This window comes from Alnus glutinosa, chromosome 9 (genome assembly GCF_958979055.1).
Source record: "Alnus glutinosa chromosome 9, dhAlnGlut1.1, whole genome shotgun sequence".
Classification (NCBI taxonomy): Eukaryota; Viridiplantae; Streptophyta; class Magnoliopsida; order Fagales; family Betulaceae; genus Alnus; species Alnus glutinosa.
In genome coordinates, this window is record NC_084894.1 from 6,379,489 (window position 1) to 6,397,335 (window position 17,847).

The following is a 17,847-nucleotide window of genomic DNA, read 5'->3' on the forward strand; positions in this document are numbered from 1 at the left end:
CAGCACTTTTACTTGCCAAAAACTCCTTACCTTTAGCAGATACTCCTTCACCCAAGCTACACACATTGAACCTGCCTTAGCAAATAAATTCCAAATACGCCTCAAAATTGCAACTTTGTTCTTATCCTCTAATCTTTTATGTCCACATCCCCCATCCTGTTTCAGAACACAAATTTGGTCCCAAACAACTTTTGCTCTTGCTTTGACAGCCTCATTGTCAGACGACATACCATAACAGAATTCTGATTGATTTATTATATCTGTTACAATTTGAAATGCTGCATATTCATCTCCTATTCTAACTGATATAATCCGTATGAAGTTTGAAAATAAGACAGAATACATAAGCGGCAACAGAGTTCAAAGTGCGGAGTCACAAACTCAGGAATGTTTAGGTTCAGACAGTTCCAACTCAAATTGTGTGCGCTTTAATTGATGTATCTGTGATGTTTGCTTATTCTAGAAGTCACAGATTTAGTTTGATCAGTTCTTTAAAATGGGTTTCTTTATGGTAATTTTTGGACCCTTGAATAATCTCTCTCTCTCTCTCTCTTCTTTTCTAAATAATCTCATTAATTTATGTGTTTTTTATAGTTGTCGACGTACGGTCTCTTGAATCTTACTTCATCATGTTTCAAGTGGATGTGGCATCTCCATTAATCCCGTGTAACGGCAGGCGCCCCAGGGAGTATTTAAAGAGAAGACAGTAAGCTTGCTCATTGTGTGTCAAGATAGCGGTAGCTTAGGAAAACAAAACCTTAATGCTGACGAAGGTGATGATGATATATATACCCTTCTAAACAAGAAGGGTAATTATTCAAAAAAAAAAAAAGAAAAAAAGAAAAAAGGTAAAATAGCAGAGAGAGAACAAAACACCATAGAACAGTGTGTTATCATAAAATAGCTGCTGCTGGTAATGAACGGTATCCTTATGGCTTGGGGGCAAGACCAGCTTTAAGGTGTTGAATGGTGGCAACGTCGGTCTTGAAGGACAAAGCCAAGACATTGTCGTCAATGCTAGTGTTGAACAAAGTGTTGGGAAGTGAAACAGTTCCGGCATTTGCGCTTCCAAAAGCTGAAACTGCTATCGCAGGTGCTTTTGCTGCAGCATTATATTGGAAGTGCACGAGTCCCTTCGGAAACACAAACATATCACCTGTTTGTAGTGTTTGAGTAAATAGCTTGTTGGTGGTATCAACGAACCCCACTTGAAGGGTACCATCGATCAGGAAAAGAAGCTCAGCAGAGCGAGGGTGGGTGTGCGGTGGGTTTGTGGTTCCTGCTGCAAATTCAAGAACAGCAATAGAAACACTCTGCCCATTAAGAGCCGGAAATTCAGCCAAGGCTGCTTTGGAGACTTTAAAGGCTGTGGGAGGGCCAGCCGCAATAAGGGAACGCATGCCAGTAAATGTGAAGAAATTCCCATCAACTGTGACATTTGGGGGGACTATAAAGTCTGAGAGGATGTCTGGATCTCCGGCTGTTGCCATTTTCATGAGGGCAAATGACGAAATTAGTAGTGAGAAGAATTTAATGGCGAAAGTTTTAGAAGCCATGGAAAAGAAGTTGAGTATAGATAAGGGTAAAGCTGTTATGGGATTCTAGTGATTGTTGATGTGGTGGAATGAGGTGCTTAGGCTTATAAGAAAGGCTGTATTTATAGGGTGTTATCCATATAGAATTTGAAGGAAAGGCAATCGTGTTTGTGCTCATTCTGCAGGCCTCTTGGATGACAACTGGAGATGAAAACAGCATAGTCATTCTTCTTGTAGCTCCAGTTCTTTGGTTTTGTCAATTGACTGGTACAACTACAAGAAACCAAGAAAGTACAAGTTTTGCTTAATAAACTCTTTTTGGTGATGATTTTCATCACACATAAGTTTAACGGGGCTATTGGGGTGCTATTTGTATTTCAGTCTCTTATCAATGACAGTCTTGTAAATTTGAATTAACATTTGGGGGTGTTGACGGAGCTATAGTTGTTTGCCAGTGTATGATTTTTTTATTTTTTTCTTTCTTTCTTTTTGTTGTCTGTAATTCTCGGAAAATGATAAAAAGCTCGCACACACAAAGATCCTGAACCTTCTTTTACATATATAATGATAGGAAGAGGTAAATTTAATCACTTAATCAATACTTTAACACTCTCCCTCACGTGTGGGCTCAGACTTCCTTTTGATAGATGAGGGCCCAACACGTGGAATATTTAATTGAAACGGGAGGTAAATGACGGAGTCAAGGTTCGAACTCAAGACCTTTGGCTTTGATACCATGTTAAATCACTACTTTTCCTAAAAGCTTAAGCTGATAGGAAGAGGTAAATTCTTTAACCTAACATGCGCAACGGAAAATTAAAGAGAACAGTTTTAGGCATACCTCCGGCCATTGTTGCTCAAGCACTCCTCCAGAACTTCTAAGAACAAAATTATGAGGTGTCTTCTAACATATGCATATTGCTTGATGGCTGTACTGATGGTGTACACAGGCACTCTATTTATAGGCTAGGTTAGGGGCCCTCAAATGGTAAACACCGAATTGTTTCCTTCCATCAAGGAAACAATATTGTTAATTGATTTTTAAAATCAATTAACCGATTCCATATTTACGGTAATCTAAATTAATAGAAATAACCATAATACCGATTCCATATTTACGGTAATCTAAATTAATAGAAATAATCATAATACCGTATATGTTTATTAAAAAATAATAAACATAGCAAACACCGTAAATGTGATATAAAGGCCACAACAAAAAAGGAATATTACATTCTCCCACTTGGACTTTATAACATATAACCATATGGTATTAGGTTCTTTAGTTTTGGCCAATCCTTTTATGGAATCCTCCAACTCAGTTAAGAAATGTTTCACACGAATCATGGCGGTAAAACCATTATAAAAGTAGGTCGTCCCTTCCATGTATCACAATGTAAAACACTCCTTACATGAGTACCTTATGGATAATCAAGCTTTATGAATGAACTTCCTATAAATCATTCGGGTCCAACTTTATTTATCCTCATGGATAAAATAACAAATGTGCACAAAATCTTTATTATCATAACTTTATGTCTATAGACCAAAAAGAGACAAACCAAGCGAAAATGAATTAATGAGTCTCATATATTCCGCATGACTTTATTCTTTCTTTACTGGTAAACTTTAAGTCATGGGATCCGCAATCATTAATTCAGTACTTATATGCTCAATAGACCCTTTATGTCTCTTAATGTTATCTCTCGTACTGAGATACTTGATGTCGATTTACTTCTGCTTCTACTCTTTATTCTTATAAAAGAAGATTATAGTAAAATTACCGCAGAGTATCTTTATGGTCTAACTGTAAAATCGACAATATTGAGACTTTCAACAAAATGTCTCAACCATCATGCCTGTGTACTAAATTCATAGCACGCTAGAATTTTAGCTTTCTTGATAGACGTAGCAACCATAGTCTGCATACTGCATCTTTAAGATATATCTCTCAATAAAAAATATATATACCCTAAATAGACTTTCTACTATCTACACAATCAGCAAAACTCAAATCTGAACAACTAACCACATTCAAATGGAAAGGTATCCTTAGGTTAAGTTGTACTTCTTGGTTCCTTGCATATACCGCAAGACTTTATTTGCAGCACTTTATTGACCCAATATTCTTATTGTCAGTCATATGGTTATGCATAATGCAAACGCTTTAAAAAACTTTTCATCTGCCCTTATTCCAATACATTTTGGGACATTAATCTGTATTTAATTAGTCCCTCTTAATTGCTACTGAAGGTACATAATTCTTCATTCTAAATCTTCCCAAAACTTTTTCAATGTAGACCTTCCGAGACAATGTTAATATTCTTTATGTCTCTGTGAATCTCTATGTCAAAAGACATAAGAGGTTTCACCCAAATCCTTCATTTCAAAGTTTTGTGAAATGAACCGTATGTAGCAAACCTAAATCACCACTTGCAAAAACAATATCTATATATAGGACTAGAAAGATTACTGTACTCCCACTGACCTTAAGGTATATATATACTAATTAACAAGGTTTTCAGTAAACAATAAAACAATTACCTTGTAAAAAGTATATCACCGGTGAGAGATCTATCACAGCCCATAAATAGAATTCTTTAATTTGCAAGTATTTTGACTGTTATTTTATAAAATGTTTAGGTTGTGTCATGTAAACCTCATCTTTAAGATCCTCATTCATAAATGTTGTTTTCGCATCAATTTGATGTAGCTCTAGATCAAAATGAGCTACTAATGCTATGATTATCTCGATGAACCATTCTTAGACACTGGAGAGAATGTTTCACGATAATCAATGCCTTCCTTATGAGTAAAAACATTGGCTACGAGTCTAGCTTGACTGTTGAGCAATGGATTTATCTCTTACTTCATGGCACTGAATCTCAATGCGGAGTTTTCTCCATTCATAGTATGTGAAAACAAATTTGGATCATCTTTATGTCCAATGTCAACATCAGACTCTGGGAGATATACAACATGATCACTAAGAATTGTTGATCTACTTATTCTATAGGATTTTCTTAATTCTACTTCCTCTACATTTTGCAATGGGAGAATAGATTTTGAACCTGTTCTGTATGAGTTGGTTGTTCTAGAAGTGATTGTGGCTCAGGATAATCAATCTGATTTTCTCTGAATACAATCAATCATCTTCTATGAGGAGGAGATTTGGTCAACTCTAGTGCTTCCTCAAATTCCAATTTATATGAATAAGCACTCCCACTAGGTTCCGTATCCTCTAAAAATTTTACAATCAACAACTCTAGGCTTATATGAAGGACAATAAAACATTAAAACCCTTTAAAGTTTACTAGATTGCTTATAAAAGATCCGCTGGTTGTCCTTGAATCTAATTTCCTAAGGCGAGGATTATAAATCCTCTCTTTAGCAAGGCAACCCCATATGTGTAAATAATTTAAACTAAGCTTCCATCTATTTCATACTTTAAAAGGTGTCTTATGGACAACCTTAGATGGAATACTGTTTAACATATACACAACGGTCTTCAAAGCTTTACTCTATAAGGGTAATAGCAGATTAGTATTACTAATCATTTCCCTTTGTGTGTACCTACCTTAATACTCTATGCCTATATTAGATCTTATGATCTTCAAATTGTTTCTCCTCTTCTTCCTTATAGGTATTAAAAACATTCAATACCCCAGCTTTAATATTTAGAAGATAGAGATACATAAACTTTATATGGTCATCACTAAAATAAATAAAAATATCTCTGACCATTTAGGCAATGAGTATGGAAAGGTTAACACCTTTCAATGTACATGATCTCAAGAATTTTAAAAGGCTCTCTTTGGCACCTCTAATGGTCTTATTGGTATGCTTTCCCTTACGCAGTCCACACAAGTACCAAAGTCAGTAAATTACCGACTTTTATTTTCTGTATAGAGATATATTTCAATCTCCAAAGCCATAACAAGAGCATTTTTAAATTCTCAAAGACTCTACTTTACGTCAACATCAATATGTAGAAACAAACAAATGATTTTGTTTCAAAAATTGGGATGTAGGTCAATTTTAAATAGACTTTAAATAAACCCCAACCAATATTCCATCTAAAATAAGAAAAATTTCAAAAATAAAATCGAAATTTTTAACAAACCAAACTAGAAAATAAATTTCTAAAAGATTATGGAATATAAATCATTTTTTAAGTAAAAAATATAACTGAATCTCAAAATTAACCTATAAATCCAAACATCCTCAAATTATAAACACGTGTTATTCACTTTTAAAAAGATTCTGCATTTGTGTTGACAACGTGGATTGTTAAACCATAATCAATCCACAACATATTTGAATGAGTCACTAAAAGAGATTCACGACATACTAGATATATGAGATTATCTTTATTTTAAGTCATTTCTCATACTTCACGCAATCTTTCTTTATATACCATTAATTTTCCTTATTGCATGAGAAATAGGTATCTTGATTGCCATAATACTTTATTGGCACCTTATTCTCATGCTTTAAGTGTTGGGCATGATTGCATTTATCGGTCTTTCCCTTAACATGAGTAATCATGTGAACACTTTATAGATTCTCTTGAACACACATGGTTAGAAGTTCACTTACTAACCATTTATCCTTATGTGTAGTAAAAGATAAAATTCTACACTTAGAAGAAAGAATTCAAAAATGAAATAGACCAATAATGACTCAAAAAATCTCAATCTTTATAGACTTAGGCTAAGCTATAATTTCCTTCATTCCCATAATGAGATTATAAACACTTTAGAAACTGTAAAAGGTTTGTTTTTAAAGCTTTTTTTTTTTTTTTTTTTTTCTATTAGGGTTCTGGCCAAGTTTTGTTTGAACTTACTAAATGTTCATAAACAACCTTTATAAAACTTTGGCTCTAAAACATTCAGGAATAAATCCTTGATGACTTTAGTGACATGAGATTTCATGAACATCTAACTTAAGTAATTAAATCACTCCCACCGTTCATGCTTAATAATCTCAAGTGGCGTACTTAATTCCGCGGGAGTAGGTGGTTTGTCCACACGGAGCACCAAAATTTTTAACACCCCAAATAAAAAAGCATATTAATATTTTTCAGTCAGAAAAATATTACCATAATGTATTGGAATATGAAACTACCAAGGTAGAGTAATATGAATAGCTGCAATAACCCAAAAATAAAATAAATACTTTAATGCTATGAATTAACTTTATTTTAAATTAGCCAATGCTAATTTAAATAGTAAATTTCAACCTACCTGTGGGCAAAAGTTGCATCATGCATGAAATTTACTCTTTATCAATAAGACTAATAAATTTAAATATTGATAAATAAAATTCTTCGTACCTGTGGGCAACCGAGAGAAATTTTACTTTCAATACTAAATTTGTTATCTTATTATAATTAAGTCATAAAAATAAAAACTTCCCTGTGGGGATAAGTAATTAAATTTATGAATTAATTACAAGACGATGTTAATTTTTCTATATGAAGTTCACGTGTACGATCTTTATGCAATTATTATAAAATCGAGATGCTGTGGCTCTCCCAAAATCATAATAATCATGCTGTAATTCATGAACATCTAATAAATCTTTATAAGGTTCATGCGTGTAATCCTGATGTAATTATCATTAAAATTTGGGATGTTGTGGCTCCCCAAAATCATAATGATAATTACGTGTGTGTAATCTTAATGCAATTGTCATTCAAAATTGGGATGCTGTGGCTCTCCCAAAATTATCATGATAATTGCTACTTCATTAACATCTAACAACTTTATAGATGCCCCCTTAATAGCCCCAGGAATATAACAAACCAATACTTAAATGGAATAAACAGCATTTTCCAAGGTGCAAGCAGATAAGCTCCCAGAAAAGTGAGGGGGGTCACACCGGACACACTTAAATCCCAAGACTTTCCTTGCCAGAACTTTCCCCGACATTGCATTCTTAGATATTACTGTAAACACACCAGTATATATGGTATTGTTAATTATTCTTAGGTCTAGGCATCAAGCAATTTATATTTAAACAATATAAATTCAACAATTAAAAATATATTCCTCAATTCATGTATTAAATAAACAATAATTTTAATACACAGTACTGTAAATAATAAAGGGAATAAAACCTTAATGTGAAAGCATAAAACCAGGCTTAACTCAATGGTTTGAAGCTTGTCATTTTATGGACATGAAGGTCCCAAGTTCAAGTTCGAACCCCATATGAGCCAAATCTTTTATTTTATTTAAATGCTACTGTAATTGGCTACTATATTGGGTTGGACTTCTGGGTCACAAGACTCCAAATGGGCTACTGTATTTGGGCAATTGGGTCAACCCACTTAATCGGGTCAGGCCTCTGAGTCTATGTATAGTGCTGGCCCAAACTAGGTCAGCCCACTTAAATGGCCCAAAACTACATGGGTTTTAAAAAACCTTACCCGAAAAATATATCCAACCCAAAAACTTTAATGGGTCAAAACCCTACCCAGTCACCAACCAACCCGACCCGTAATGTTCCAGATGGGTTGAAAACCCTAAAAATGGAACCCTAGCCGCTACCCCTTTATGAAAATACCCATATCAAGATTACAACAACTCAAAATTAGGCAATATATCACAATACACAGAATAGTGATAAAACAAAAAATAGTTATATCAAATTTATGGGTCTTCACAAACAGTACGTGAACAACAAATATTCACAAAATAATCGCTAATGCGTTTCTATCATGTTACAAAAGACGAAATATTGCTCAAACAATATTGACAAACAGAAGTGAACAATACCAAATAGAATATACTTGATTCAATATTGATAACCAATAAAAAATACTTGATTCAATATTGATAACGCATAGTAAAATTATACGCTAAGCAAAATAGCACAGAGGATGGCTCTGATACCACATGTTAGAAATAATTAACAATTATTTCTTTAACCTAACATGCGCAGCGAAAAATTAAAGAGAACAGTTTTAGGCATACCTCCGGCCATTGTTGCTCAAGCACTCCTCCAGAACTTCTAAGAACAAAATTATGAGGTGTCTTCTAACCTATGCCTATTGCTTGATGGCTGTACTGATGGTGTACACAGGCACTCTATTTATAGGCTAGGTTAGGGACCCTCAAATGGTAAACACCGAATTGTTTCCTTCCATCAAGGAAACAATATTGTTAATTGATTTTTAAAATCAATTAACCGATTCCATATTTACGGTAATCTAAATTAATAGAAATAACCATAATACGGATTCCATATTTACGGTAATCTAAATTAATAGAAATAATCATAATACCGTATATATTTATTAAAAAATAATAAACATAGCAAACACCGTAAATGTGATATAAAGGCCACAACAAAAAAGGAATATTACACTTAATGCTGACAAAGGCAATGATATATATACCCTTCTAAACAAGAAGGGTAATTATTCAAAAAAACAAAAAAAAATGGAAGCAAGAAACAGAAAGGGAACAAATTAAAACACCATAGAACATTGAGTTAACGATCATAAAATAGCTACTAGTGGTAATGAACGGTATCCTTATGGCTTGGGAGCAAGACCAGCTTTAAGATGTTGAATGGTGGCAATGTCAGTCTTGAATGACAAAGCCAAGACATTGTCATCAATGCTAGTGTTGAACAAAGTGTTGGGAAGTGAAACGGTTCCAGCATTTGCGCTTCCAAAAGCTGAAATTGCTAGCGCCGGGGCTTGCGCGGCAGGGTTAAATTGAAAGTGCACGAGTCCTTTTGGAAACACAAAAATATCACCCGTCTGTAATGTTTGATTAAACAGCTTGTTGGTAGTATCAATGAACCCCACTTGAAGGGTACCATCGATCAGGAAAAGAAGCTCAGCAGAGCGAGGATGGGTGTGCGGTGGGTTGGTAGAGCCAGCTGCAAATTCAAGAACAGCAATAGAAACACTCTGCCCATTAAGAGCCGGAAATTCAGTCAAGGCTGCTTTGGAGACCTTAAAGCCTGTGAGAGGGCCAGCTGTAATAAGGGAACGCATGCCAGTAAATGTAAAGAAATTCTCATCAATTGTGGTGTTTGGGGGGGCTATAAAGTCAAAGATAATGTCTGGATCTCCCGCTATTGCCATTTTCATAATGGCAAATGAAAAAATTAGTAACGAGAAGAATTTCACAGCGAAAGTATTAGAGGCCATAGAAGAGAATTCGAGTATAGATAAGGGTAAAGCTGATATGGGGTTTTAGTGATTGTTGATGTGGTAGAAAGGCTGTATTTATAGTGTTATCCTTATCCGTATAGAATTTGAAGGAAAGGCAATCGTGTTTGTGCTTCTTCTGCAGGCCCTTTATGGATGACAGCTTGAGATGAAAACTACAAAGTCATTATTCTTGTAGGCTTGTAGCTGCACTTCTTTGGTTTTGTCATCCGATCGGCTGCTAAAAGACACCAAGAAAGTACATGTTTTGCCTTAACTTCACGACTGCTATACATGCAATAGCTAAAAATCATATGCCCTGCTGTTCCTTAAAGTACGTTCTGAGGTTGGTATCACTAAACTGAAGTGGAAGAATGGCAGATAGATACTTACTCTTGTAGTTCCGTTCTTTCTTCTTCTTATTCTTTTTCTTCTTCTTCCTTTTTTTTGTTTTTTTAAAGAAAATTATCTAAGAACGGGTTACAGGGTTCAAAATATTGAAAAATGGGTGGACTCCCGGCCCCAATAACACACTCAAAACGAAAATACAATGCAAAAAAAAAAAAAAAAAAAAAAAAAAAAAAAAAAAAAAAAAAAAAAAAAAAAACCAAATAATATTAAAGGATAATTGCACCACTGATCCTTGGAATTGACCTAAATTACGAATCACTCACTGTGGTAATATAATTACAAATCACTCTCTGAACCCGTTTTCCATCCACCAAGTAAACAACCATTAGTAGATTACAATACAAATGATATTTAGAGGTTGTCTCACTATTTATATGACGTGGCAAATTAGCGGATTCTGTTAACTTTGTGGAAGAAAAACAGGTTTAAGGAGTGATTCATAATTATAGTTTACTACAAGGATCTTCCATGAACTTTTTATACAACAAAGAATAATTTGTAATTAAGGTCAACCCCAAAGACCAATGATACAATTATTCATAATATTAAATCGGCCAAAAAATGACCTGGTCTCTTTATAAAGCGACTAAAAGCAGTAACTAATGCAAAGCCAATGGGCATGCGAAGGTACACGAACCTTGAAAGGACCCTGGACCTTTCCCGAACTCGCCCTAGCTAGCAAGCAACTGTAATGAGAACCAAACGGATGCTGGTAAACGATGAGAACTGAAATCCCTTCTGGATTCGATGAAGAGGAAAGAGCACCGGAGATGCTCTTGTAGTTTAAATATGAACTTGCATATGCTAACTTAATTCGCTAGAATTAATTGACGAACAATTTCAGAGGTGGAGTAGGGCAGAAGAAGTTTTCTCAAGCAAAAATTCCGAATTCAATGGCTTAACTTCCTCTAGGTAAATTTAGATATAATTTTATTTAAAATTTTGTATTTTGTATTTTCTAACCATTAATTTTTTACTAAATCTTTAATTAAGTTCTTATAAAAAACGTGCTTTATGACTTTATGCAGTACTATTCATATAAAAAAATTATAATATAAGTACTCAGAATCAAACATAAAAAAGACTCTTACTTTCTTCTTCAAATTATTCTTATTCTCTTTTCTTTTCTTTTTTTTTTCTTTTTGTGGTTTTTTCCTTTTGAAGACAAATTAAATTTTTAAAAAATTTTTTTAGCAAATCTTACGTGGTTTATAGGCCCCCCGGATAATGACGTGGCAGCTTTGACTTGGCCTTCTACATATGTGGGCTAATGTGGCCACATTTCAACAATTATTTAGATTAGAAGGTGATTAAGAGTAGGTTTGGGTTTGTGATTTCAAAAAGTGCGAAATAAAAATAGTGATTTTAAAATGTGCAATTTGAAAAAGTAATTTTTAAAAACGTAGTTAAGCTTTTGGCAAAATTACAATTTAGCCTTTAAATTCATAGATTAGCCTTTAAAATTCTGTGTTTTCAAAAAAGTATTTCATTGCCTGCAATTTGAAAAACAGCCTTTTGCATTTTCATAGAACAATTTTTAAAAATAAAATTCCGAAACGATTCACTTTCTACGATTTAGTTTAAATCACGATTTTTGTCTACGAAATCGCAATTCCAAACGCACCCTAAATAAGCAATTTGTAAAAAGAAAAAAAAAATTATGGAGTTGATCTTCGAAATTGATAATCCAAAACCAATATTCATCGTATGATAACTCTAGTAATAATTTTTAATTTTCCAAACTAATGATTATGAAATTTCAAGATATATCACAAGAGCAATCTATTAACTTCATTTCTAAACTTACTATATATATATCATATAGTGTTGTCAGAAGAGTCAAAGAGCCTTCTTTGGAAGCAAATAGCCAAATAGTACTGGTGTTTTTTTTTTTTTTTTTTTTCCCACTCGGTTTCAAAATAAAATAGAAACCCGATTAGGTTAAAAAAATAAAAATAAAAAAAGGTTTATATTGTTACTTTTTTTTTTGTTTTTTGTTTTCAAAACATGCAAAATTACTCTCATTGGAATCTATCCAAAGAAGCACCTAAATCCATTGATTAGGCACAATCAACGGTTAGTTAGAACCATTAGTTAGTTTGATTTTGGGCCGTTGATCGGAATTCTTTACCTGATTTCAGATCCAAAGCAATTTTTTTTTCTCCCAACAAGTTTTCAGATCCAATGATCACGTTTGGATTCAAAAACTGGCTTTGCAAAAACACTTTGTTCCCTCGTCTCAACCACACACTCATTCAAACTTGAAAACAACTAGAGCAAAACAGCTCTAAATAACCAGAGAAAAGTCCTCTGATGAAACAAAAGGTCTAAGAAATTCTGGAATACAATGAAGCCACACGCAATCTTGATCATGTTGATGGCCTGCCTTTGCCAATTGGTGTGCAGCCGAGTTACCCACTCGTTTGATATGACAAACCTCCCAGACCTGAAAATAACGAAGAATATCTAAGATGTCTGCAATAATTTGTCCATGGATAGACCAAATGAACTTCTGATTTTTTATAACGGAGACAACTTGCAAGGAAATTCCCTTTCAAAATTATCTTTAACAAACCCCTACCACGACAAAACTCCATTGCTTGCAATGCTGCCATCGCCTCATCAACTACCGGATTCACCTATTGTAATAAAGTTTTACAAAAGCTTTTTGGATGGCAGATGAACATGGCTTATTATGTCTCATTGAAAGACTCTTTAAGTACTAATCTCTTAATTAGAAAAAAGAAAGAAAGTATTAATCTCTTTATTAACATGCTATAATTAACAATTACTTTTCTCGTTTTGATCCCAATGAAATGAGTTGCATTCCAATTTTTTTTTTTTTTTTACTACATGCATAGATATTCATATCCAACAATTTAGAAAAATATATGAATAAGACAAATAAAACAAATAAAAGTTCATAAAAAGTTCATGTTGACAAATTTGATGATACATACCCTTCTAAACAAGAGGGTAATTATTCAATAAAAGCAAAAACAACCACCATGTGGACTAAGGGCCAAAGAACAACGAGTTATCATAAAATAACAACTACCGAAAATGAATGCTATTCTTAGGACTTGGGAGCAAGACCAGCCTTAAGGTGTTGAATGGTGGCAACGTCAGTCTTGAAGGACAAAGCTAAGACATTGTCGTCAATGCTAGCATTGAACAAAGTGTTGGGAATTGAAACAGTTCCGGCATTTGCGCTTCCAAAAGCTGAAATTGCTATCGCAGGTGCATTTGCGGCAGCGTTATACTGAAAGTGCACAAGTCCTTTTGGAAACACAAACATATCACCTGTTTGTAGTGTCTGAGTAAACAGCTTGTTAGTGGTATCAACGAACCCCACTTGAAGGGTACCATCAATTAGGAAAAGGAGCTCAGCAGAGCGAGGATGGATGTGCGGTGGATTAGTGGAGCCAGCCGGGAATTCAAGAACAGCAATAGAAACACTCTGCCCATTCAGAGCCGGGAATTCAGCCAAGGCTGCTTTGGAAACCTTAAAGGCTGTGGGAAGGCCTCCTCCAACAAGGGAACGCATGCCAGTAAATGTGAAGAAATTCCCATCAACTGTAACATTTGGGGGAGCTATAAAGCCTGTGAGGATGTTTGGATCCGCTGCTGCCGCCATTTGGATGATGGCAAATGAAGAAATTAACATTGAGAAGAATTTCATGGCGAAAGTTTTAGAGGCCATGGAAGAGAAGTTGAGGTTTAGAATAAGGCCGGGTAAAGCTGATATGGGATTTTAATGGTTGTTGGTGTGGTGGAATGAGGTGCTGATCGAGGCTTATAAGAAAGGGTGTATTTATAGGTTGTTTTCCGTATAGAATTTTTAAGGAAAGGCAATCGTTTGTGTGCTCCTGCAGGCCTTCTGAGAAAACTACGAAGTCATTCTTCTTGTAGCTGCAGGTTTTTTTGGTTGTTAGTCATTTGGCTGGTGCCCAGCAAAATACAGTAGCTAAAAACTAATATACTCTCGGTTTTTTTTTCTCTCTCTCTAGGTAAAGGCAATATAACATTCACATCTGTTTCAGAAAATATTTAGTTAAAAAAAATATAACATTCCATCTTTCAATTTTTTTTAATTTCACCTATCCGTTAGAATTTTTCGTTAAATTCTCTCAACATTCCCAAAACACCGCTGTTTTTTCTTTCTTTTTTTAAAAAATAAAAAATAAATAAATAAATAAAGATTCAAGTATAACTATTTTTGCAAATTTCATTAAATTCTTATTGATGCCTAAATTCTTGCAATATTTTCTTTTTTTTTCTAAAAGTAACGAGGGGTATTTTAAGAATTTTAAAACTCATCCATTAGGATTTAACGAAAAATTATAATGAATTGCTGAAATTGAAAAAATGTGAAAGATTGATACACTAAATTGACATTTTTTAAAGTTTAAGAGTATGATTGCAAAAGTGATAAAAGATCAGGGGTGATTAATGAAGTTTTTCCTTCTTTTTTTAGCTTCCATTTTTCACAACACCTACTAAGCATTTTAGCTATCCACTTTTACGTTCCCAAGGTGTAGCTCAATTGGCTGGGAACTACACCTTATGAAGCGGGAGTAATGCTACACATCATCCCTTTGTCCTCCTTTTGTCCTCCCAAATTTGATGTGGCTCTTAAAATCACCATTGAATTTATGATAGATCATTATTAAATTTTGATCCATTGGTGATTTTAAGAGCCACATCAATTTTGGGAGGATAAAAGGTAGACAAGAGGATGATGTGTAGCATTACTCATGAAGCGGAGGATTCTCCCTCTCTCCTCTTATGTGACATGAAGGAAAAAAAAAAAAAACTATCCGCTTTTAGTATTAAATTTAAAATATTCTTTTATATATATATATATATATATACACACACACTATTCTCAAAGATGAGAGATAATAAAATTTCTTTTTTTATTATTAATTTAATTTATGCATTATTGAGCAAATTTGCTTAATTAGCACCGTAACAACTAGTCAAATCCGTAGTCAAAATAATTAAACGGATGTAGTCATGTAGAGCTTGTTTTTGTATTTTCTGTTAGAGGTTAGCCAAAATAGCCAAGAGGTTGGGGTAGCCCAAATGTACGTAAGTACCCTACAACAGCAAAATAGACATGATTGAAGGAAGATCAGTGATTCAATGAGGCTTTCTTTAATAATATCATCTTTGATCTTATATGTGATACAACGACTTAGAACTTATTAAAATAACCTCAAAAATTAATAAATAATTAAATAAAATAACCCCAAAAGAATTACAGGGAAACAAATTAAAGATGAAAATGATCGACCCAGATGAACAATAATTAACCCAATATAAGAAAAAACAAACAAAATGCAAAAAAAAACCAAAATATTAAGGATTCATGATGTGTCTTGGCATTAATTAAAACAAGGGGTTGTTGATGGCTCTGCATGATTTCCTTATCTCCCCGTCTGTTCCAGTAAGCACGTCGACCGCTCCCAACTTCACCATGGCTTGGCCGAATTTGCTGCGGAAGTCCCACGAACGGGCTATCGTTGACACGGTGGCGCTGGTGAGTGGATCTAAAGCTAGCTCTTGATCAATCTGGAGAACACCCCTGTGGGCTAAGATTTGCTTGTAGAACGAGTTATCAACGATGGACGAACTCAAGCGATTCTGGTCGAGATTAATGATGTTGCTATTGCTGCCTGTCGAATTCTGGGGGCACCTTTGTCTTAGCGTTGTGAGTAACCATGGATCCATGGTCGGGTCAGGTTTCCCAGTGCTTTGGAAATTGTAAAGTCGATCTTGGATTACGAAACAGTGTGTAACACCAACGGTATGACCACCTATATATATATATATATATCATGAAACATCAATTGATCACCAAATCAGTTGGCCTTCAGATCAGAATTAAAATTTGTTCGTGTTATAATTAACAGTATCTTTCACGTGTGGGTTCAAACTCTTTCTTAATAGATAAGACCCGGCCTATACGTGAAATATTTAACTGAAATTAAAGGTTATAAATAACGGAAACATTGTTCGAACTCAAAACTTATGTTCTAATACTATATTAAATCACCAATTATTTTAAAAGCTTAAACTTTTGAAATAAATGGTAATTTAACAAGCACGATTTAATTACTGGGCATGAATTAGTTTATATAAGTGTAACAAGACATGGAGGAGGAGGAAAATGTTGAATTAGTACCAAGAAGATAAACCATGTCTGTATCAGTAAGTCCTTTTCTAGCAAATGCAGCAATGGACTGAGGCACTGATAATGTAGGACTGGGAAGATCAACGTTTATGGCAAGGGATTCAAAGCCATCCCTTCTCCCCGTTTGGACGTTGTATCTCCCTCCTCCACTCTGCATCGATCATCAAATATGAGCACAAATTAAAAGACTTGTCTAAAATCATGTTAATTAATTCCAACGTACTGATCATCAAAACACTAATATTTGATTGTTTAATTACCAAGAAAATGACGTCCCTGGTAGCCATGGAAATTATGTCAGCACAAGAGACAAGGCCAGGACAGAACTTCTCCAATTGCTCTTTTACTGCGTCGATAACATCATAACCCCTCACACTTAGATTTGGTGGTGCAGTTTTCTCGCTGGAGCTCCCATCTAGCAGAATCGACGCATCACATCCCTTTTCATGCCAAACAAAGCGTTCATTAGTATACATTTTTCCCTACAATATGCATGGTTTTCCGCTATCCGCACGAGAAATGATATAAATACATTTTTTACACATCTCATTTTCAAATTCACCGTTAGATTTATGGAACCCACATTTGATACAACAAATTCAATGATGAATTTAAAACTTAATTATATGAAGATGTATAAGGAATGTATGTGTATCATTTCTCTATTAGTATTTAGTAAAACAAAAGAGAAATGGAAAACTTCATTTAACCCTCTTAAATTGTTTTCGCGTTTGCAATTACCTTCTTAAACTTCAAAAAAAATTCAATTGAGTGTATCCATCTTTCAAATTTTTTTTCAATTTTACCATTCCATTAGGATTTTCGGTTAAATCCTATCAAAATTTTCAAAATACCCATGTTAATATATATATATATATCAGGCGAGGATATTTTTGTAAATTCTATGAAATCCTGACCAATGCTAATATAGAATTTAACGGAATGGTGGAATTGAGAAAAAAAAAAATAAATAAATAAATAAATAAATAAAAGATAGATATATAGTAAAATGAGAGTTTTTAAAATTTAAGAAGATAATTGAAAATATGGTAAAAGTTGAAAGGTGATTAAGCCAAGCTTCCCCCTATTGATCGAAAAGAAAGGGAAAAGAGAAAAGAGAAAAAGAAGCTGACTTTGACAAAGCAGTCATGGAACTGCATGCGAATGAGGGCGGGGGCAATCGTCGGGTCCTTGAAAAGGCTAGCCTTGACAACACTAGCTACAATAGTCTCCACATCGAGAAACCCACATCTTCCCTTGTAAAATCCCACCTGAAGTGCGCCGGCGCCGCCATAACAGTGGCCTGTGAAGCTCACAGAGAGGAGCGCAAGGGCTACAACTGCAACTGCTGCTGTGCGAGACATTTTCATCTTCAGTAGTCCTATATCTCTTGAACTACGTACTGAATAATATTGGATCGATATGAAACAAACGACATGTTTGTTTGCCATTTATAGGGAAGAGGATGCATGGATGTGTACCCTATGATCGACAAGCTGAATGGTTTGCACGATCGATTGCACTAATTATGT

General features: G+C 34.4%; 4 protein-coding genes across 4 annotated transcripts; all 4 read right to left on the minus strand.

The window, feature by feature from the left end:
• Positions 1–929: 929 nt before the first annotated feature.
• On the minus strand, positions 930–1,556 carry LOC133877054 (putative germin-like protein 9-2). The gene has a single exon (XM_062315288.1). The coding sequence runs from the start codon at positions 1,554–1,556 to the stop codon at positions 930–932; it is 627 nt and encodes a 208-aa protein (XP_062171272.1).
• A 7,502-nt stretch (positions 1,557–9,058) lies between these two features.
• On the minus strand, positions 9,059–9,809 carry LOC133877031 (germin-like protein 9-3). The gene has a single exon (XM_062315262.1). The coding sequence runs from the start codon at positions 9,703–9,705 to the stop codon at positions 9,079–9,081; it is 627 nt and encodes a 208-aa protein (XP_062171246.1). The 5' UTR covers positions 9,706–9,809; the 3' UTR covers positions 9,059–9,078.
• Positions 9,810–13,192: 3,383 nt separating this feature from the next.
• LOC133877058 (germin-like protein 9-3) lies at positions 13,193–13,819 on the minus strand. Its single transcript, XM_062315294.1, has one exon. The coding sequence runs from the start codon at positions 13,817–13,819 to the stop codon at positions 13,193–13,195; it is 627 nt and encodes a 208-aa protein (XP_062171278.1).
• A 1,504-nt stretch (positions 13,820–15,323) lies between these two features.
• Positions 15,324–17,743, minus strand: LOC133878224 (peroxidase 60). The gene is made up of 4 exons (XM_062316758.1): positions 17,449–17,743; positions 16,576–16,755; positions 16,307–16,466; positions 15,324–15,938 (listed from the first exon to the last, which is right to left on the minus strand). The coding sequence occupies exons 1-4, from the start codon at positions 17,683–17,685 to the stop codon at positions 15,511–15,513; spliced, it is 1,005 nt and encodes a 334-aa protein (XP_062172742.1). The 5' UTR covers positions 17,686–17,743; the 3' UTR covers positions 15,324–15,510.
• Between the last annotated feature and the right edge of the window lie 104 nt (positions 17,744–17,847).